Source organism: Accipiter gentilis, chromosome 8 (genome assembly GCF_929443795.1).
Source record: "Accipiter gentilis chromosome 8, bAccGen1.1, whole genome shotgun sequence".
Classification (NCBI taxonomy): Eukaryota; Metazoa; Chordata; class Aves; order Accipitriformes; family Accipitridae; genus Astur; species Astur gentilis.
This window is the reverse complement of record NC_064887.1, coordinates 3,026,825-3,048,711: the sequence shown is the minus strand read 5'-3', so window position 1 is coordinate 3,048,711 and position 21,887 is coordinate 3,026,825. Positions and strand designations below refer to the sequence as shown.

At 42.9% G+C, this 21,887-nt stretch overlaps 1 protein-coding gene across 2 annotated transcripts in view; it reads left to right on the top strand.

Annotated features, from left to right (window-relative positions):
• The window catches only part of ROR1 (receptor tyrosine kinase like orphan receptor 1), a 170,961-nt gene that overhangs the window by 136,903 nt on the left and 12,171 nt on the right, over window positions 1–21,887 (top strand). For both annotated transcript variants that reach the window (XM_049809422.1, XM_049809421.1), the window contains 2 exons: window positions 19,818–19,945; window positions 21,143–21,460. In XM_049809422.1, the coding sequence (XP_049665379.1) occupies window positions 19,818–19,945; window positions 21,143–21,460 (446 nt within the window). The remainder of the gene's footprint in view (window positions 1–19,817; window positions 19,946–21,142; window positions 21,461–21,887) is intronic.

Sequence of the window (21,887 nt, the reverse complement as noted above, 5' to 3'; positions counted from 1 at the left end):
AGACCACATACGGGAAACTGAGCCAGAGTAAGATTAAACAGGTGTTTCAGTTGCTTTAACTGCAGCGGTTTGTGCTACTTTAAATGCAGCTAAAGTCGCACTGGTCACCTTCTCTGGGTTTGACACCCTGGGGTGATTTGCCCAAGCTATTGCATGTGTAGCCTGTAATGAAATAGAGAATTGAGCTCTGTCTCTGGAGGCACAGGCTAAAACCTGTGCCACTGGATTGTTGTTCTTGTCTGCTGCGGCTGTGCATCGTCCACTGGTTTTCTTGTGAGCAATGCTGCAAAAATCTGAGTTCTTTGCCACAGAGCTCTTACCCCAGCTATTACTAATGAAGTGGGTTAAATTGTATTTTGTTATGCTAAGTCTACAGAAAAGAAACTGGCCTGTAGTTGGGAGAAAGATCGACCTTAGAAAGTGCTTTTCACTTTTGAAAGGGTATCTGATAAATACTTTTACAAATTTTAGCTGAAGTGTTCCACTCTTATCTGCCTGTAGTGCAAACAGAAAGCCCTTCTGTCTTCATGCAGCACAAAGGAAAGGTATGACACAATATGGAGACATAGTTGTATTATCTGAAAACAAATTAATTACACTGATGTCAATATTTTTTTAAGTGGGGAGAGAGAAGGGAGTAAAGTACGTCGTGACTTGGACACGGGGAGCCAGAGTTCCCTAATGCGTTTTTGTAATACAAGGGAAAAGACAATGTGCTATGAAGAACGGGATTTGTTTTCATTCTGCGCAGGATCACCCATAGCAACTACATATGCAAATAAATGTTTGGTATAGAAATGGCCTTTGTGGAATGCTACAGTATTTGGAGAGTATTTTGACTTTCATGTCTACAAGGCTTTAATACGACCCAGTTGCATAGTCAGTAACCCCTGACGTTACACACAGGATTTGTAGCAAGACTCCAGGAGACTCAGGGAGTCAAAACCTTGACTCCAGCATTTTGTTCACCTCATCCTGAAGCCAACTTGTCTGCTTACGAGCAGCACTGTTGCCTGCTCACCTCATCTTTTTCAAGCAGAAGTCTACGCAGGCAGCTTAGTGCAGCATCCCGCTACCCCCAGCTCACTTCAGCAGCTGCTCCGTGGTACGTAAGGATGGGGACACAAGCACTGCTCTTTCATTTCTTGGCAAAATCAGTTCTCAGCTCTGCGTGGTGGCCTTCCCCAAGAAGTGGTAACACAGATCCTTGTGCTAATTCCCACTGTGCAGCCAAACAGAGAAAAGAAGTATGTACGGTGTGCTTTATACAGTGAAAGAGTTTCTGAGTGTGCCCACAGAGGTCAGAAGGAGGCAGGCAGTGTGGATTGTGCGTGTGTTACAACCCACGGTGGAAGCGAAGATGAAAAGATGAAATTCTTTTTACTCGCTTAGGAAGTGCTCGGCTTTCAGCATTTTGGAAATACCGGATCAGGTCTTGTGCCTTTTTATATTTAGCTGCTTTTTAGCATGTTAATTTAGCCTTGCTGCATTAGTTCAGTTGCACCGAGCTTGTTTGACCATGTTTGATAAATGCTGAGGACAACACTGAAAGGTGAATTTACGCTGTCATTATAAACTAGGCTCAGATACCTTATGTGACATTTTGTAACACTGTGGATCTAGGAACATTTCAAATCCCATGCAGGAACCTGGGGGAGCTGATACATAAAGTGTGGATAGAGGATAGATTTTCCTTTCTCTAATTGGTGATCTCAATTGTCAGGTTTTATACAAACACTTAAAGAAATCCTGTAATTATATAATTTGACCCTGAGTTACAGACTAAGTGCATATTTTCCTGATTTGTTTAAAAAGGAGCAAAGTGAGGATCACTTTGAAGTTTCTTCAGTTTGGCAACAGAAAGGAAAAAAAAAATTAGGAAAAGCTGAAAAGTTGCATTACTTACGCTGATCCTCTCCTGCAGCCTTCAGGGTATTGTGTTTATGGAGATATTCTTTAACTGCTGCAGGAAAAAAAAAAAAAAGAAAAAAAAAAAAAGATCATTATGCACAGTTGGCAACCTGTGTCTGACTAAGTCTGATAATAAACTGAGTCTTGTGAGTTAAACCAGTCAAACCTGCCAAGTATTGTTCCTATAAATGCTATATATCCTTAACGTCACACAGAGGCCTTTTTCCCACTGAACTCCCTGGCAGAAGTTGTCTGGGTAGGAGTTCAATCCACCCCAGGACAGAGGGCCCGTGCTACTAAGCTCTACGTTAAGGCTGCAGCTAAGACTGGTTGGAAAAAAGTATTGGATTTGATTAAAAATACTGAGCCTTCAGTATTTGGTTTTATTCCATGTTGAAATGAAGCTGAGACCAATAAATGTTGCATAGCCCCTAGCCCAGCATATACTCACTTGAGAGGAGGAAGACGCTGGCCCTGCTTTGGAGCAGAGGTATACCCTGGTTTTCCCATATTTCATGTGGTCATTCCAGATAACAGCTTTTTTGAGGCCAACCCAAAAATTCCTTCTCGAGCTGCTAAAAGATTGCAGCAGCAATTTTGTCCAAACCACTGTGTTTTTGTGAAACATTCCAGTTTTCAGAAGTTGATGTTTTCTCTCTAAGACAATTTTCATCAAAAAAAATCTCATTTAGTTCTAATCATAAGAGCAATTTAAATAACTTACAAGGATTTCTTTGAGCCTGAAGGCTGTGAGGCAAATCTGACAATATTACAATTAATTTCACCCTTCCTGGACCGGGTCAGGTTACAGTAGTGGCTAAACAGAGCCTGTCTTTGTGCTGCTTTATTTTGGAAAGGACCTGCCCTGAATGTATGTCTTGTCCTCAAAGAGGGCAAATAAAAAATTATATTTTAGACTGTCTCTTATTCACATGGGATTAGATTTGTGTTATGCTTGGACAACACAGTATCTTAAAGTTTCTGGCAGAGATTATTGGTCTGTTGTTTTATTTGCATATATTTACAACACACTACCTTCTTCAATGGCTCTTCATCTAAGAGTTGCTGAAATAGAGATGATTACTGTTGTTTTGGGGAGGAGGGGCATATTTTACAATGCAGCCTGAGTGCCAGAGCCTCCTCCCTCCCAGTCCCAGGCTTTTGAAGCTTTCTATGATATTTAGGGGCTTTGCCAGTGTATCTTAAGCTGTTAAAAATAACACAACAAGATGCTAAACGAACCTCCTTGATTTCTCTCCCTCCCCAGCCTGCGGTGGGATGACTGTCAATGAAAAACTTTGGTGTTGCGGGAGAATACGTTAATTGAGTTTCTCTCGTCTGGCTGTTGCCTCATTAGCACCATTGCCCGGTGTGTACAGGTGCAACCTGTGGGGAGGTAGATGTAAAGGTCTTTAGATGTAGGAGGAAAGAAGGGAAATAATTGTACGTTCTGTGTCATGTACTTAGGGTATAAAATGATTTCTAGCTGTCATGGAATGAGTTAAATGTAACTAAGTCAGAAAACTGACAAATGAAACTGTGAATCAGTCATCTTTATTATTATGATTTTCTGAAAGAGAAAAGTGAACTTCTGTCACATGGAGCAAGCATGTTTAAAAGTCTCGTATGGTCTTGTTTTACTTAAAAACCTACAGCTTCTGGGGGTCAAACGTCCTTACAGCACTTTCCTGGGCTTCTGGCAGTTTGCACAGCCATGGGAGTTGGTCACATGTAAGGGCTGAAATAAAGAAATAGTCAAACATTTCAGAAACCAGTTAATGTCTGAGGTCATCTCCAAAGTACAGTGAGATTCCCGTATGCCGTAAGGCCTTTAATTATAAGGGAAATCCTATTTAAAGGCCTATAATGTTTCTGTGGTTGTAATAAAATATCCTGCATAACCAGGTAGTAAAACCTCAGTGGGCAAATCTCAATCTCTTTCTCATTTTGTTCTTCTTTTACTTTAGTGCCCAGCTGTTGTTGATATTCCTTAAACAAATCTTCTGCTATTTTCGGTTTGTGTTGATGGGGAACCAAGAAAAGGAGGAGCAAGGAGGGATCTGTCGGAGGTTCATCAGATCGTAATGGCACGCAATGGCTCCACTCTGGGCAAAACTTCAAGCAGGTTTTTGTTTTATCCGCTAGCTGCCAGCCTCGCTATCAGCGGGCTGAAAAGTGAATTAGAGATGTAACATTTGAAACATTAGGGTAGTGAAAGCTCCGGTTGCTTGTGGTAGGAATTATTGAAGAGAACAAAAAATAGTAATAATAATAATTACAGCATTGCAAACAAAGCGTGGTTACTGGAAGGGGGGGAGGCAGTGTCTGTGGCCTCTGTGCAATGGATTTGTTTCCTGTCCTAGGCTCTCTTTAACCCACGTGAAAAGCTGTCCCTGTCCATACATAGCCCTCTTCTTCCTGCCCCTCTTCCCACGGGCACTTTATGCTTCTCCTTCCCCCTTCAGATGGACTTGGCACCGAGCCTTTGCTTTTTCCCTAATGAGACATCCCAGGACCGGGACCCAGAGCCACGTGCTGGACTGCTCCGTGTGCCTCCAAATCACCGCCCAGGCAGCTGCAAATTTTCCTTCCTTAACCACCCTCCATGTATCTTCAGATCTTCTGATTTCATAAATGGTTCTGTGATTACGGGGTGTTTCTCCTTCCACCTTGAATAGTGTCCTACCCCCCCTTGGACCAGCCCGGTGTGCCTGCTGGGAGCAAGCTCCTCCGCTCCCCCGGGAGGGTGAATACAGGCACGCTTCAGGCATCCCACCCTTACACGGGTCTCTCTTGCGAAGACCACCTGAAAATCGGCAATTTAAAAGGGCCACCCAGTGCCATCGGCAGCCACGCTGTAATCGGCCAACGTCAGGAGTGTTGTGAGCAAGAGCCCTGTGATGAAGGGGCTGCGAAAGCTCACGTGAAGCTGGAGGGAACAATCCTCACCCTGAACTAACAGTGCGGCCCCTTGTTGCAAGGACGTGTCAATCACGCCAAGCTCAACTTAAGAGTTTACCCTGGGCTTCCGCAGCCTTTAGGAGAACCAGTGGTTTCAGTCTTGGGGCAAGTGTTTATTCAGTCTAGTAAAAACATTAAAAATGGGAATAAATCTGTATTGACCCAAGGTGCTTTCACTGCTGCAATACGGTGTAAAACCTTCAGAATGAGTTTTCCTATAAAGATAACATCATTGCACAGCCCGCCTCTATGTAGTTACCTACTCAGTCGCAATTTGTGTTACTTCATCACAAAATCATTAAGTGTGAGGAGGAAGATTATAAGGTGTTACATTATTTATCCTGATAATTAAAAACACGCATGACGCTCTAGTTTTGGCCGTTCAAAGCAATAACCCTGGGCAACTTCAAATACTGTAAAAGGAGTTAATCATCGATTTCAGAATGTGTCAAGTTTATTGATCTTGTTAACAGGAAAATACGTGTGGTTACCTCAGTGGGGAAGGAAAGCAGTTATCATCTGACCTGTTATTAGTTGGATGCTATTATTGATGCCTGAGCCAACAAAGATCCATGTTAAGCAAAAATTAATCACAAATGTTACCTTGCCATAGTTTTCCAGGCAAATTTTTTGTGTCAGTATATTTACTTTAAACAAATAAATTTTCTCTCAGTCCTGATTTTGCTCGAGATGAATGGGCACATTCTTTTGCCACAGTTCTGCCCTGCGATTAGCACCAAGAACACTCAGCAAGCTGATCCCCTTTCAAGGTTCACAGCTAGTTTAGAGATTTGAAGGTTTTAGAGGTGAGAAGAGACTGTTGCAGTCCTCCATCTAACCATCCTGGGGCCTACACAGGCTGTAGTACTTCTCTCAGGTATGTTATGTTCCAAATCCAGTGGTTTCAAATTAACTAGGGCACCTCCTTGGGGAAAAAAAAAAAAAAAAGTGTCATGTTGATTTCATGTCTTTAACTTCTGAACATGCTTGTGCTGTGTCCAGTCAAATGCCTTCATAAGATTCTAAATATACAAACATTGTTGTCTTTACAACCCAACTCTTGACTTTGCCGAAGCGCATCTGAGGAGTCTCTTTTCCTTAAGCTCCTGAGAATTGCCACCAGCTCTGTTACCGCCTCAAGTCCTCTGGTGTTTGGGCTTCGTTTCAGCCATTGCACTGTTTTGTCTTCGATGGCGTAAGGCCGGCAGACGTGGAATCGCTCGGGTATTTCCACGACGTGTGTGAGTACTGGCAGGGCAAGGGCTGCCAGGCACTCGGGTAAGTCAACAGCCGTGAAGAGATGATGGAAACGCTGGCTTTTACAATTCTTGGATGCAAGCTGTCTCAATGCACCTATCTTTAGAAGATCTGGTTTCAGTAGGTGCTCTCTGATGTCGTCTTTAGTTACTTTTGGACTAAAAGCTATTATATTTATATGATAAATAAATGCATTTTTGCTGCATTATTGTTGACAGTTCCACCACTTCCATCTTGTGAGAAATACGAATTGTAGCAGAATCTCTTAATCCTGGGCTTAAAAGCATAGGAGAAACCTTTTCTTTACTGTTTGCAGCTATGCTAGTTTCAGAAATCTCCTTGTGTGATTTTAGCATCTAACAGTAAATTTTAGCATTTATTTAAAATTTGGTGGTGTCAATTTTTCCTCCTCAATGCATGCAAATTAGCCCAGGCACAAGTAGCAGATGAAGATTTGGTCTCCTGTGAGTGTACTGTCTTTTGCAGATTTGAAAGGAACAAAAGATAATGAGAGAAAATATTATTTTAGCAATGATAAATGTGAAAGAATGATCTGGGGAATGTTTGCTTTGTGTTAGGAGCTGTGTTTAGGGCAATAGTTGGCATCGGGAGCTGCGTCTGTTTCGGAGTGATCTCGGCTGTATGGGGATAAACCCAGAGGAACTCCATGGGTTTCTGTGGAGCTGCTCCATATTTTTCCTCAGTGTGATTAACACAGGAATGTTACTCCACGCTTGGCATATAAGGCGTTTTTGTGAGACAAAATAGGCAATCGTGGTCTTGCCAAAATAAAGTTTCTCGGCTGGATAAAAGGAGCAATGGTATATAAATACCAGTGTTTCCTTTCATTTTCATCTCACACACACTGTGCGTAAATCGCTTTGCTGCATGGCTGGTATGTGTGCATGCCTTTTTAAATAATATTTGGCTTAATCCTCATTTAATTTTTTGTGCAGTTGTAAAATACATGTTTTATATTACCAAACCACGATAAGAGTTAGTATTGATACGAACCAGCATTTCACCTACTCAAAGATAAAAAACAGCTTTTAGATTTGATAAAGTACAACTGCAAAAATATGCCAGGACAGACTTTATTAAAACAAGGTTCTAGAAAGAGGTCTATTATCTTAAATAATATTTTTCCAGGGAGGGAATGCGTTAATATAATATATAACATGCATATAACGTTATCAATACCAATTAATTTCAGAATTACAGCTGAAATTTTGGTGTCGCACAGCTCAGCCCATCGCGCCATGCGGAGGCAGATAGGAAGTCTGGCAGCCGCAGCCGCGCGCTGTCTTACAGAGAAACGGTAGAGCTGGAGGTTATGAGAACCTTGAACGTAGTTTGCATCGAAGTACCCAAGTAATCACATGTAAAATGTCTTAGAAATTTGTGATCCATTCACAGAGGCAAGTTAGCATAATTACTTCTAATGCAAACTTTGATTGAAGTACTGTTCTCAATTGCTGACACGCTGGAATAGTGAAATAAAACTAAATAAAGCAACTGGGATAGTTTAGTTTGTTGGTAAGTACAAAAAAATTACGTATCTTGCAAACTTGGACAAGTCCAGAAAAATATGTACCTTTTCCTTCTGCCACTTGAATCATAAAAAACCCGTGGTGCTGGTTATGGAGGTAGGAAAGTGGATTTTTCACCCTGAATACCAATTATTGGGTGTAAATGAGCTGCAAAGTGGGATTATTCTACATGTTTTCTACAAACACCCCACTGCAAACAAGCTGGGCTTTTCTCTGAGTTGCTCAGACAAATGCTTTAAGCTTGCAGTGTTTTGAGCTGGTTGGCCTTGCAAAATTAGATGTTTCCATCTTTATTTACCACAACAACAAAAAAATAATTAGAGGTCAGAATTTACTTAATTCTTTTAATGCTGCTGCCAGAAAATAGGCAGGAAGGCATGTTGCGACCTATTCGCTCTTTTGGGGTAGCAAGAGGAAAAGGCAGTGACTGCCTGCCTTTTTTTCTAGGAACAAAAGTTTTAGAAAGGATTTGGCCCATTTCTGAGTAGAAAGCTGCCATTTTTACACAGTTCTTTCTTCAAATCGGGATTTTCAGAATCTGGGGCTGGGCATGCTTACTGAAGTGTGGTTTCTTCACGCGGGTCTGTGCAGCCTATGTAGAGAAGCAAAATGCTTTTAAAGAAAACAAACAATCTCTCCGTGTCTTATCCGATTACCATTAGGGAATGGATGGACGGATCTTAATTTTCACCGAAGCATATTTTCACTCATGTTTGTTGTCTTAAGAATGACTTTCTTATCTCAAAAGCAATCTTTTTCACAAGACATTCTCAGTTCATTATAACTCATGATACCCTTTAAAGCAGACTGGCTATTCCCAGCTGAGGAGCCTCTATTTATGTGTGTCTGTCAGGAGCAGAATTTATGATAGACCTGCAAGTTATGTGAACTTTAAATGTTTTCACAGTTGTTAAACTTGACCAACTATTTCAATAAGACTAACTGCTTAAAACGGTTTTGGATTTATCAACTACCCCCAGCCAAAGTATGAGTATTATGCTCATAAACGCAGCAACCCCCAGACTGCTTGTCAGCAGAGAAAAACGCTGTATTCCTACCTTGACATAATTCCTAGGAAGTCCGTTTAGAAAAATATGTTTTCTGCTAGATTTTTTAAAGGAATCTGGAATTTCAGATCAACTTTTTCCACGTGGTTGCTCTGCATCCACTGTCGTTACTTTGTAGTGCCTGGCCTCTCCCCTGTCCCGTGGAAGGGAACCGCAGATACGCACTTCAGGGCAGGAGTTACCACATTGAGAGGAGCAAGGCTACATGCCTGTAAAATTAGTTATCTGCAACTAATTATTAGCATCTGAATTAGTATTGGGGCACGTAACAGTGATGTACAATGCTGAGCAGGTACAGGGCTCACGCGTTGGGGTACTGGTGTGCTGAAGTCCGAACTGGTGCCCCTGGGTTCCGACAGCCCTCGTGCACGCTGTGTGCTCCGGCAACTCGTTGGGTAGAGCTCAGCAATTCGGCTCAGCAGCTTCAGCGGGATCTGTGAAAACTTCTGTTAAATAAAAGGAGAAGGAACATAGCTAATTTTTGCAGTAAGTTTGAGCTTATGGTGGTTACTGTTATTTTTGTAGCAATTGTGGAGTATACTAGTATGGGTGCAAATTTTTGGTCAAATAATAGTTTAAACAAGCTAACGTATTATTTTTAATTAACTTGTGCCGAGGCATGTGTTTCACTTTTAATTCAAGTGTCAGATTTGTGAAGTCTGTTTTTCATCATGCTTAAGGTTAAAATATTAGGTCACTAGAAGAAAGACCTATTTGAGTCACATAAGACAAATTAAATGTTAGAAGGAAGGAGAGGGGAGGGAGGAGCAGAAATATAGCTGTGACTTCAGAAAATGAAGTAAAGCAGGAAAGAGTTAGTGAGATAAAATGGGCTGCAGAAGTTCTGAAACTCGTTTTGTAGTGCTCAATGTTGACTCTTGGTGCTTACAAGTTTTTGTAGCAGTTAGGAATAGTTCAAAGCTGTATTTGCAGTGTCCTGAGGCCCAGGAAGGAGCAGGATATTGCCTTCTGCAAGAAGTCTCTCCTGGGCAAAGAAGAATCTGCAGTAGTTTTATCAGGGAATAAACGAGGTCTTTAAGACATGTTGCTGGAGAATGAGAAGTTTGGATGTCCTTCCATAGGAGGGAAAGAAAAAAAACACGCATGGGATGGAAAAATAGCTTGAAAATGAAGATACTTTGCCATGTTATTTAAATAGTGTATGTGTTAGCACCATAAATAATTGTCTCCTGCTTTAGATTAAATGTTTTCATTTTTGATGTTCTCATTTATGAATGTGTGTTATTTCCTTCACATTCCAGAAGACTTGACTACCCTGTTGCAAAGGTAGGTGTCTATTATACAGTAGCATGCACAATCGCTTTTGCTGAACACTTGAGCTGTTTCAGTCCTCAACAGTGAATAAGCAGTTGTGAGAGACAGGAATCATTAGCAATGCTAACTGGAAAATTTTAAATGTTAATTTTTCCTTCAAAAAAGGACATCTGACAAAAGAGATTTAACGTAAGGCAAACAAAAAGGTGTTACTTAAAACCTTGTTATTATTCTCACCCTTTTCTAATCACAGGGGTTCAAAGTACCCATGTCCCTGCTGTTTTCTCAAACCGGTGCTCCTTGGAGGACCCAGCTCCTTATGCATTAAAGCCTGGTTATGCCACACTTTTGGTGTAAAGAGATTTTCTCATGTGGTATCAGTTGCATGAACACTCGCTCTGAGGCCCCATTATGCCTGTAAAGAGGCAGTAAAATGTTTGGGAATAAAGCCCTTAATGTCCAGATCAAGCCATTTGAAAGGTGACTCAACCTTGACTGTAATATTTAAAGTTTCTTTTTTGAATATATCACAGAGGTGCACTTTTCTGTATGAGGGGAGAAAAATCAAATTTGTGGGCGTGATGCACAATGTAATCTGCAATTTATTTTCTTGCTCAATGAAATCTGAACAACCTCCATAACTTCGTGTGACTAAAGAATGAAGAAAATCCTTAGTATTGGGGATTTTTATCTGACTAGAGACTGAATACAGTCTGGAGTATGTCCTTTGTGATATGACCTCTTTGTAGTCCTAAGTATATCCTCCTGGCAGACCCCGAGAGTCAGAAGGGTGTGTCGTTCTCCCGTTCCTATGGGAAAGAGTGCCGGCCTCATGCAGCACCGAGCAAACCTGTAGTAACTCCCCCATATGGCAGTGCTATAGATGGAGAACGGTCTCCGGGGAATATCAGCTTCCTGGTCAGATAGGTCACTGACATACTTTTCGTGCGTATGAAAGCGATGAGGCGTTTGATTAAGGAGCTCCATCGGATCTGGTGGCTTGATATCACTTGTCCTGCACCAAGCCGTGACGTTTGGCCATGGGGGGCTGACGGAGATGCGGCAGTCGGGCTGTAGTACACTTTGAGGCTGCTCACAAAATGTGCATTCAAAAAGGTCCCAGTTATTAGGGATTTGGACAAAAACCTGAGGGATGGGGCCGAGGCAGGTAGAGGAAGTCTCTTCCCTTTGCCTGTCTGCCTTATTTTGTGTCCAGCTTCCCCGTGCAGCGCCTGAGGGTTGCTCTCTCGCCGTGTGAAAAGAAAATCGCATCTTTTCACGGCTGCGGATGTGAAATGGTCCGGTCCTGCCCGTCCGCTCCTGAGGGCCCTCAGACCAATTGGCCTGAGCCCCTGTGGGGCAGAGGGAGAGTCTGGTATCGCTCAGGGCAGAGCGGCTGCAGCCGATTTATGGGGTGAAGCTGATGATCGTTCCATCAAAAACTCCTTATCTAAAGGTTAATGCTTGATGAGAGGTGGATAAGGAACGTGTGTGTGAGATCGTTGCAGCTCCGTGAGGGAATCCAGGAGGAGGGAGAGTGTTTTTCTGTGCAGTACAAAGGTTTGATAGAAGAGGCAACGTTTAGCACTTGTAATCTTATCCCGCTTGACTGCTCTTCAAAAACATTTTACTTTTTTTTTTTTATCTGCATCTAGAAAGTTGGACGAACAGACCTTCCAAACGTAACCTTAAAATCGCTTTGTCAAACAAAACATAAGTGCAAGAAGTTTCCTGCCATTTCCGTAACTATGAGCATATGATTTGCAGTTCATCTTGAATAATGATGTAAGAAATCTGCCAGGAAAGATCCAAACGCTGTTACCAGGGTTGTTTCCTAACCAGCTGCAGCTGCTGAGCAAACGCGCGGCCGGCTCGCACCCTCGCTTGCAGGAACGCCCATTGACTTTCCAAGAGGTTTGGTAGGGAAGGGATTGTTACGAAGTGTTTAAGAGGGGAAAAGAACAAATCTCAGAGGCTAACATCCCAGCTAGTTTGTTTATTTTTGGTCAGTGTTTAGATCAAATTCACAGCCACTGTTATTGAGCTTCTCTAGGCAGCTTTTGCTTCTCCAAAATGAGTCATTTTGATAGAGGTGCTGTAAAACTTTCTTACGATGACAAAGAAAAACATGCAGTAATTGCTTCGGTGCATCCTTGCCAAGGAATTAATTGCACGAGAGATGTATTTTATTAAGCTTCCAAAGCTGTGGATGCTGCCGCGCTGCCCAGATGAGGTTAGTAGAAAACACATGTCAGCTCTCACCAGTGATGTTTATGTCTCTGCACAAACCTGCCTCCTTTCAGCACCGAAATCCTCTAACGAGAAGTGACTGGGGGAGGGGAGCGCAGCGATATGCAGCCCTGAGAAACGCTCAGACCAATATTTTTGGGTAATTGGAAGATTTGGGGGGGCCAGGGAATTTTGTCTGTCCCAGTTGTAGCGGACAATGGCCGTAATGGGGCCCCAGCGCTGGCCTGGGCCCCTCAGTGCCATCCCACGCGCTAAGCCGTGCAAAACAGCATCCCAAACTCAGTTAATTTTGGATGCTTTACCTGTCTCTGGATTGGAGGCATCATGTTAAACCAGCTATCAGTCTGGAATGTGAGGTAACGACTAAGTAGTTACTTACACAGATCATATTCGCTTATTGATTTTTTTAGTAGTAGTAGTAGGAACGAGGTGTATCAGTGGTGGTATGGGACTCTGTAAATTTCATGACGTCAAAGGACAGCGTTATTCATTTTTTTATTTTATGCCTATGCTTTTCTAGTGAACCATTTAAACCTTAGCTGCCCTGCAACTTTAAAGGGGTGTCAAAACAGCAATAGCTTATATTACACAGAACTTTTCCTTAAATTACACAGTGACATGCAAGTCTGGGCAATTCTCTTCTTTTTGCAAAGTAAAATGCAGCCCTCACATTTCTGAAATATTGTTATGAAACAGAGCCAATATGTTCCCATTTTCAAAGCGAGGCACAAGCAACTGGGTTTTGCTCTTTGGAAAGTATGACAGAATATTATTCATCTGTTTGCTTTAAGGGATATCTGCCAAGTAAAAACTCTTTTCATTTTATTCTGTGTGAAGCTGGAACATGAGTACGGAACAAAATACAATTTATTTAACAATGTACAAATAATTTATACAGCATTAATGCATGTACAGAGGGTGTATTGGATATATGTAATAATAAAACTAATTTATGGATACACCTTTTAATTAACTGCAAAGTTTTCTAGAGCGTGTTTCTTCGCCATGTGCTGTCAACTATCAACATTCATTATGAACTCAACTCCCCTAAAGCAACACCCTCTATAAACCCCAGTTGTAGGTTGCAAATCTGTAGGTGTGTGACTCAAGTGTTAAGAAGGACCCTTTTGGTGCAGCTCTTGAGTGGGCACAGGGGTCTCCCCCGGTGCCGCGCGGATCCCTGCCTGTGCCAGGGTGACGGGAGCTAGGGTCTCTGCTCACACTTCTGTTTTTCCTGCGAAGAGAAGGGTATAAAGCACTTGGTTGTCTGAACTAGGCAACGTTGGCTGCATTTTCCCATCAGTACTCTGCTGTTGGATATAAATTATTTAGATAAACAGCTCTGACTAGTTTAGTGCTATGGTAGAACTTTTTTTTTTTTTTTTTTGAGCAAGACAAAATGCCTTTCACTTTGTAAGTGAAAAAAATGTCCGCACAGCCTTCATGCAGAGCCAAAGCTGCTCCTTCTCCACTTGGAAGATCTCAGAGATAATACACCACTTATTTGCTTTTGCTCTTCAAATCAGTAAATCTTCGTAAATCAGTCTGGCTTTGCACGCGCACCTTAATCCCGTGCTGGCTTTACTGAACATTATGATGTCCTTTCCCTTGCTGCTTTTATTAATCCTCAGTGCCTCTGTGTACACTCACCTGTTTACATTGCTGTTAGAGATTTGCTTACCGAAATAACGGTAATCCAATGATCCCATCTAACCAACATACTAATGGACCTAAGCGTAAGTGTGTCTCCTAGCAGGCTGGTGTTGGAATGGGCATCAGGAGGGAGGGCAACGCTCCTACGTCTTGTCTTGGGGCACCCACAGCATTTGGGATTTTGTCTTGCCTTGTCCTACATCTCTCCTTTGCCCATTTTCGCTCAAGATATCAAAATTAGTCCTGGTTTTATGATTCTTTGTCGTTGGGTACTCATTCAAATCCTTCTTAAAGCCAAAGAAAAAAAAGGGGAGGAAAAAAAAGAAAGAAATTCATGGGGTCTGTTAGAAATGACCACACAATTACACCATCTTTGGAATATGTATTTTTAATACATTGGATATTGTGAAAATAAATACACCATGATTGCACAAGGTTCAGTTTTTCTATTAATTTATAAAATACTTCTAAGTGAACTCATGTTAAAGCCTGGTTACAAAGCTTTTGCTAAACTAAGTTCGTGGACCCATTGTTGACATTTGCTGGGAATGTTGTTTAGATTCGGGCAATTTCTGGTAACTCAGAAAAAGACTAGGAAAGAAAACACAGTGTGTTGAGAAATGGACTCTGATGGAGAATCTTGCAGAAATGGTTTGTATTTAGAAACCAGACTGTGGAGATGCGTTTGGATGAGGTGGATACCACGCAGACCCTCCAGGTTTAGTGCGAGCTGACAAGAAACAAATTGCAAACTGATTGTTATTGCTTTTCCGCTGCTGCAAGGTACTTTGCCTGGTTTGCGTGGGGATGCCTAAAAAGCTGGTGCTGTTTCAAGTCAGAGGCAATTAGAAATTCTCCCCGGTTTCAGGCTGCAACAGAAAGGCGCTGTGCTGGGAGGCAGATCAACCTTTCAATTCACTGGAGCCGTCACGCCATGAGCAGAGGAGATCAAGAGATCTCTCCTAATACAGCTCATGTAACTACCTCCTCTGGGATCCCAGAACAGAGTCAGAGATTGGGAGTGTCTGAGTGAGAAGCAAAGGGAAAGAGGAAAAGCATGAACTTGCACTGGCCATTCTTTGGTTTAGGGTTGGTTTATTATTTTGTTAGCATTTCAGTATGCGAAAAGCTTTTGGTGACCCAGGGTTGACAGTTGTAAATATTGCTAGTGCAAACGAAAAAAATAAAGAGGGGAAAATGAACCTGAGCACTGACAGTGAATTCTTTGTCAGTATTTGGAATTTTTTGTGTGTGCTGTGACTTGGTCTCTCCTTCTGGCTCTGTCTAGGTGACCTGTGTTGAGACCTTTGCCATCTTAAACTACATGTCAAGGGCAGGGTCCTTTTACTTGTACAGTGACTTACTCATATTCAGACGTACCCAGAGAGACATGAAGTACCTTATTACAGTGCTGAGTTTTCTATGCAGCCTCTGTAGTCCATAGAAGGAAAGATGCTGCTCAAGTTTGGGCTGCGTGAAGACCCAGCGCATCCCATGTTGATGCAGGCTCTAGCCTAGGTCAGATTAAATTAGTGAGTTGGTGTGGACACCCTTCAAATCTCTTACTCAGTCTTCTGTAAACTTTGTGCAACCAGATACTTAAAGACACCTGAGTACAGTGTAAATTTAATCCGTGGTACTACTATTATTGCAGGAAGCCAGAAGTATTGTTGCAGGGGGGAACTGCAGCGGGATCTAAAAGCAATGAGCAAGCTCCAAGATAAACGTCAAGGCTAGAAATATTTAAAGACCCAAACAGAAAACGGAGTGGAAACCAAATCTGAAAAGAAATAATCATAAAACGCTACAGTGCTGTATCATCTGTCAGTCATTAAAATCCAGCGCTTTCCTTTTTCTTGCGTACTCTTTGCTGAACGGTTGCCAGGGCTTTGTGGGGTGCAGGCAGCGGAAGAAGCGGGAGTCGGGTGGGGGGCAGCACCCAGACCCCAAGATCTGACACTGGGAGGGCGGCCGAGCTGCCCTGCGATTATCGCTGAAATTGCTCCCGCGAGCTGACATCCGTGGTTTTCACCTGCTGACTGCTTGCCTCTCTAGTTTGGCAGAGATTTTGCCCGAGTGATTAAGTCCATCCCCAATCAGCAATGCCCATGGGCTTAGATTGACTTCCATTCCATTAGAATTTAAGCTTGTCCGTAAATTTTAACACATTAATTGCTGAATCAGGCCTCATTTACCTCCTGTTTGAGCCCCTCTTGCTGTGGGTAGAATCGGATCAGGACCGTGAAGCAGATACACATTTGAGCAGTGATGCTGTGATTTGCTTACAAAAAGCACGTGAGGTATGCAAAATGTGAACTACGTAAAAGGAATCGGCGATCTCAGCCTTGATCCCAAGAAACCGATAGCTGCGTTTTAAAGCCAGCCGCCGAAGTGGCTGCCAGTTGGCAGCAGGAGGTGGGGAATGTGTTTAAGCTGTGTAGGAGCTCTGCATGCTATTGTGGGCTCCGTGTCAGGCTACAGCTCTGGTTTTGGATGAAACGTCTGGCGAGCAGAGGGTGTTCAGCCTCGGCAGCAATCTGTTCAGCGGGAAATGGTCTTAGATGGAGAGCTGGCAGCCTCCCCCCCCAAAAAACCACTGTATTGTGGGGAGCGATGGCTTGGGGGGGGGTCTGCCTGGCAGAGCTGCAGCTGCATTGGCAGCAGCGTTGTCTCCAGGGCCGCCCTGGATATCGCTGGGTACAGCTCCGGTTGCCCGTCGAGGACCAAAGGGATGCCCTGGGAGGCCCTAGATACTAGATGTAAACCTTTCCATTCTGACCCGTCTCCCAGAAGAGAGCTGCAGGAGTGAGGGAGGGCAAGAGACATCGTGAAGAGATGCAGAGGCGAGAGGGGGTTTCGTGTGAACCTGAAGGGCTGACGAAGGGTGATACGGAAACAGAGCCAGGGCCTGAGATGCGGCCGCTTCTTCGTCGACTAGCGCGTGCCAGTAACTTCACCACAATGATGTGTTACCAGCCTATGATCAGGACTCCTGTTGCGGGAGCTGCTATTTTGAGCTCCTAATAGCTGTCAGGAGCGATAGATGAACCTCACAGCCCAGTACTTTTCTTTTTCACTGGGCCCCTGCAGAGCAGCTCTGCGAGCGGAGACCAGGGGAGCACGTCCGCTCGTGTCTCAGGGGTCCTTCTCTCGTACTCTGGTGCTCCTGTTCCTTTCATTTGATTTATCCTGGTCCATTATGGAGCTGATTCCCAAACCAATTCAAAGTAGAGCCTGCTCCATTTGAGCTACTAATCTCATGTTTTACCTCTGTGAATTCAAGGCTGGCATGCAGCCCCAGGGGCAGAGGTGGTGGGATCCAGGCTCTCCTCTTTAATCTTCACCTCCCGAGATTATCTCCAAAATCCTGTTCCTTGGGGCGCTTCCACCCAGGTAAACTGGTGTCCCTGCTCACTCGAAATCCTTGCTGCGTGCAGCTATTGCAGTTAAATCTTCTTTAGTTCAAAGGTGAGCCTCAGAGTGAGGTGAGTTTGCTTTGTTGATATGTTAATCGCATTCCTCCTGGTTTTGTCTTCTCTATCTAATTGTGGGCTTAAATTGCAATGTCTGATCGCCTTCAAGAGCAGTTGCTGTTAGGTGTAGTCCCTGAGTTAAATTCCATAATAAATTATAATAAATAATAAATGAATAATGAATTATATGCTGTTGGGGGATTTATTGATTAGAGGATGGAGAATTGACCTCCAGAGCCTGCAGTAGCTATTGTGGTTTTCTGGCTCAGGTTTCAGCTGTTTTGTCTTCTCTTCAAGAGCCAAGAGAGTGAAAATATTTTCACCAGAGCTGACTCCGTGCAGAAACACATGGATGTGGTTGTGTGTCTCTGTTTACATCTCAGGCTATCTTTGTTGGCTCAATACTATCTGTTATCTGACGTATCTCAGCCTACCATCGCTCTAGTTAATGGAGAGTTTAATTGGCAGTTTAAAGGTTGTGCTTTTGCAATCCAGTTTCCAAGGTACTTGGGAACATCTTGGGACCATCATCCAATGAAGCTTGGACCCCTTCCCGTTGATTTCTCAATTGATGTGAGATGTCTGTGGAAGGAGGTTTCCATCTCTACCATCCCTCTTTCCCACCCCCTGTCTTCACAGTCATAAATTACTGCAGTTAATTCATGGTGTCTAGCTTCTCCCTGTGAACTGGAAAACAACGCTGCGTGAATCCTGGGATGGTGCTCTGGAGCTGGTAGCTGAGGAGTGCCGGGAGATGTTTGGGGTGTCCTGGAAGGCGATCCTAGCACTTCTTCCAGCTAATCCCATTAGCTCGCCCTGGCCGCTGTGACAGGGCGCTGGGGAGCCGGGCTGCAGGCTGGCCGCCTGCTCTAAGCCATGCACACAATGAATGGGTGACTTCAAAGAGGCTAAATGTAATTTGCATTTCCAAGCTCTCACAGCCAAGGTCTTCAGGAGGGGATGAAAGTGTCTTTTGTTAAACTTAATGGCAGAGTTGATTAAAAAAGCTGTGATTTTTCCCTATTAAGGCATAGTCTGATTCCACCGTTAGACTTTCGGCATCTGGGGGAGGATGAATCCTGCAAAAAAAAAAAAAAAAAAAAAAAAAGCACACAAAGAAAGTAACGTGTCGCCTACCCAGCTGTGATCATACTTAGGGATATTCCAATATAATTTTTCCTAATTTAAGAGCCATATAGTAGCTGCCTCAGGTGGGTGCTGGCATGAATAACTAAGAAATTATCGGCAAATTTTCATTAGGCATGTCCCTTTGCTGGGGCCTCAGCAGAGCTGAGGTGTCCGTCTTTCCAGAAAATGGGTCCCAAATATCTCCAACTGGATTCTCAAAGCAAGAAAGTAAAAGGGCTGATTCATGCAGTTAGGTGCATGTTTCAGCGATCACGTATGCAAACTCCTCCTCAAAACATCCATAAAACTATCTGTTGTGTGCCAGCACGTAGCTGTTGATTATCTGTTCAAAATAAGCAGTGACTGGTCTGCTCTTCAGAGGTTTAGTAATTTCCTTTCTCTGCTTTGTTTGAAGAATATTGGCAAATAATTTCACATCTGGATTTATGTATTAAATGTCTCCTATATTGCATAAAACAAAGCACCTAATGAAAGAAATCTGTCTATTTAACTCCTGTCTTAGCTTTGGTTCTGTTTTAGCAATAACTGTTACCACACTCAGGAAGACTGAAGAAACATTTCCTATTTCAAGGGTATCAGTGATGGGAGTGGTTTGATTTTCTATATACACTTTAAATTCTGTCTCTGCTAGCATGACTCTTTATCCTATGTTTATCAATATTAAGTACAAGTTTGGTTCAAAAATAGAAAATGGCACGTTAGCTGCTTTAAATAAAGATAAATCTTTTTCTTCAGGCAATTTATGTTTTCTGTTGTAATCAAGGCTGGGTATATTCCTGAGTATAGTCTTCCCCCTCATGCAAAAAGCATTCATTGATACAGTGTCAGTGCGTATCCTGGCTAACCTGAAATGCCGCTACCTGTTTTTACCAGGCAGCTGGGGTCTTTTTAAATCATGAAATACTCAATATCTTGTTGAGTATAAGGTTATATTCACTTTGGGCTCGTTGGTGAGATACTGAAAACTACCTGCAGCAGTGTGGGAATCCTTTAAGGTTAAAATCATCCAGGGCACAAAGCCTGTGCGTGCCCCCTGCACTACCTAAAGACCATATAATCCCTTATCACAGGCTGTTAATGGAGGGGAAGGCAGCATGTGGGCTCCTGCGCTGGGTGAGCGTCACCCAGAACGAATCGCAGAGTGCAAGACAAACACAGTAAGCCCCTCGCATCTGCCTCTAATAATACAAGTGCCAGCTCCCTGGAGTGACATTTTGTTGCAAAGTCGCATGTGAAACGTTTCACCCTTTTGTGTTTATGATTGATTTCAGTGACGAGTATGAAGAGGACGGTTTCTGCCAGCCCTACAGGGGGATTGCTTGTGCACGATTTATTGGAAATCGAACCATTTATATGGAGTCTTTGCATATGCAAGGTGAAATAGAAAATCAGATTACAGGTGGGTAAAAAATCTACCTGCTTCTTCCCCATGAAGCTGTCTTTTCCCAAAAAGCTGCTAGAGCTTTATAAACTGCAGTACTATTTTTATTTGCTCTTCATCCTCTCCTGCTGTGAGATTCCCACCACAAAGTTCACCCGGGACTCCTGCGTTGTGCAGTGTCAGTGGAGGGAGTCGTCTGAAGAGTGACGATCTGAGAAGCCTTCATGTCTCTGGTCATCCAGCTCCCCCAAAAGAAACTAAAAAAATTATTCTCCAAGGAGAAGGGGTTGTGTATTTACAGCTTCTGGGAGTCTCATAGCCAGGCTACCTTGTGCTGCTGTTACTCAAGCAGATTTTAAAAGCAAAGGGAGACCAGACTTAGCTGATTTTTACGTGGTTGAGATCATTTAGGTGCTAGAACAGGCTGCATAAGTAATCTAGCAGGTAGTGGTTTTCCTTTAGATTTAGTAAAGAAGGAGTTTTCGTTGTTTTTGTGGGAGATGCTGCACTTGATGGGGGTGCTGAATTCAAACTGATGCCTCATAGATATCATGATACTTCTCTATTTTTTTATATCAATTAACCTTGGCCAGATCCTAACTATGGTAATCATCTTCTCTATATTCAAATTTTCTCTTGCTGTCAGAATATTCCAAATTTCTCTTCCCTCTAGAGTGTTCTTCCTTCGTTTTGTAAACGCTGTCAGCATTGTGAAAAAGACTTTTGCATTGCTCACAGGAAAGGCCAATGGTTTCTATACAGCCAACAGTTCATAGTCTTAAGCCATTTTGTTTGAAAAGTCATTTGGAATATTATGAAAGCTGGCATCTTCCACGAAGGTACTGGTACTGTCATTCTGCATCCTGCAGGGACTTTCGTTTTTACCTGTTGGTTAAAAGGCATCCAAATATTATATGACTTTGCAAACCATTATAAATTATTTGGGAAAAAAAAGTATAATTAGGTTTGGGGTTTTGGTAACATACTTAGCATTAATCCCGTGTTGAAAATCAGATGTACGTTCTCTGTCAGCGAAATCAGCATTGTTAATAACTTCCAATGTAATTAGCGCTCCGTATTTCTGGAAGGCCTGTTCATCACCTGAACATCTGAAAATAATAGTCGCAATGGGAAGTGAGGGTTATACTGGGAAGGCAAGAGCACAGGAATAAAATTCCCACCGGGTTAAGTAAAATCCTTTTGTATATTTTACAGCTGCCTTCACCATGATTGGCACTTCCAGCCATTTGTCGGATAAATGCTCCCAGTTTGCTATTCCTTCGCTGTGCCATTACGCCTTCCCCTACTGCGATGAGACTTCGTCAGCTCCCAAGCCACGAGACTTGTGCCGCGATGAATGTGAAATTCTGGAAAATGTCCTGTGTCAGACAGAGTATATTTTTGCAAGATCTAATCCCATGATTCTGATGAGATTAAAGCTGCCTAACTGCGAAGATCTTCCCCAGCCAGATAGCCCCGAAGCTGTCAATTGTATCCGGATTGGGATTCCAATGGCAGATCCCATAAATAAAAGTAAGTGAAAACCGTCTGTGCCTCTGTGCAAAAAATACCGCTGTGAAAAGGTTGGCTGTACGGGCTTGTGCATCAGAGTTGGAGCTAGTACTAGTCTTTGAAAGCTTGCAGATGCCATGCTCTCGAATTACCCCACTCCCGCACTTCTCCCCTAGCTAGTCCAGAGTGGGTAGAAATTCAGAAATATTTTTTCAGTTATTTCTTCAGCTGCCTCTGGGTTCACACTAAATGCTGTTTATTGGCTTCAGATCTTTACTAATTAATATGAACTACAAAACAAAGACGGTGTAAGCATTCAAACACTGGGGAACATCAGTAGCTTCAGCCTCCCTGTCCTCCTGCAGCAGTCCGATGTGCTCCAGCGAGACCACGGGTGTAGTAGAGGGTGCTTATCAGGAGGAACATTCGTAGGGTCCGGGTCCGTGGC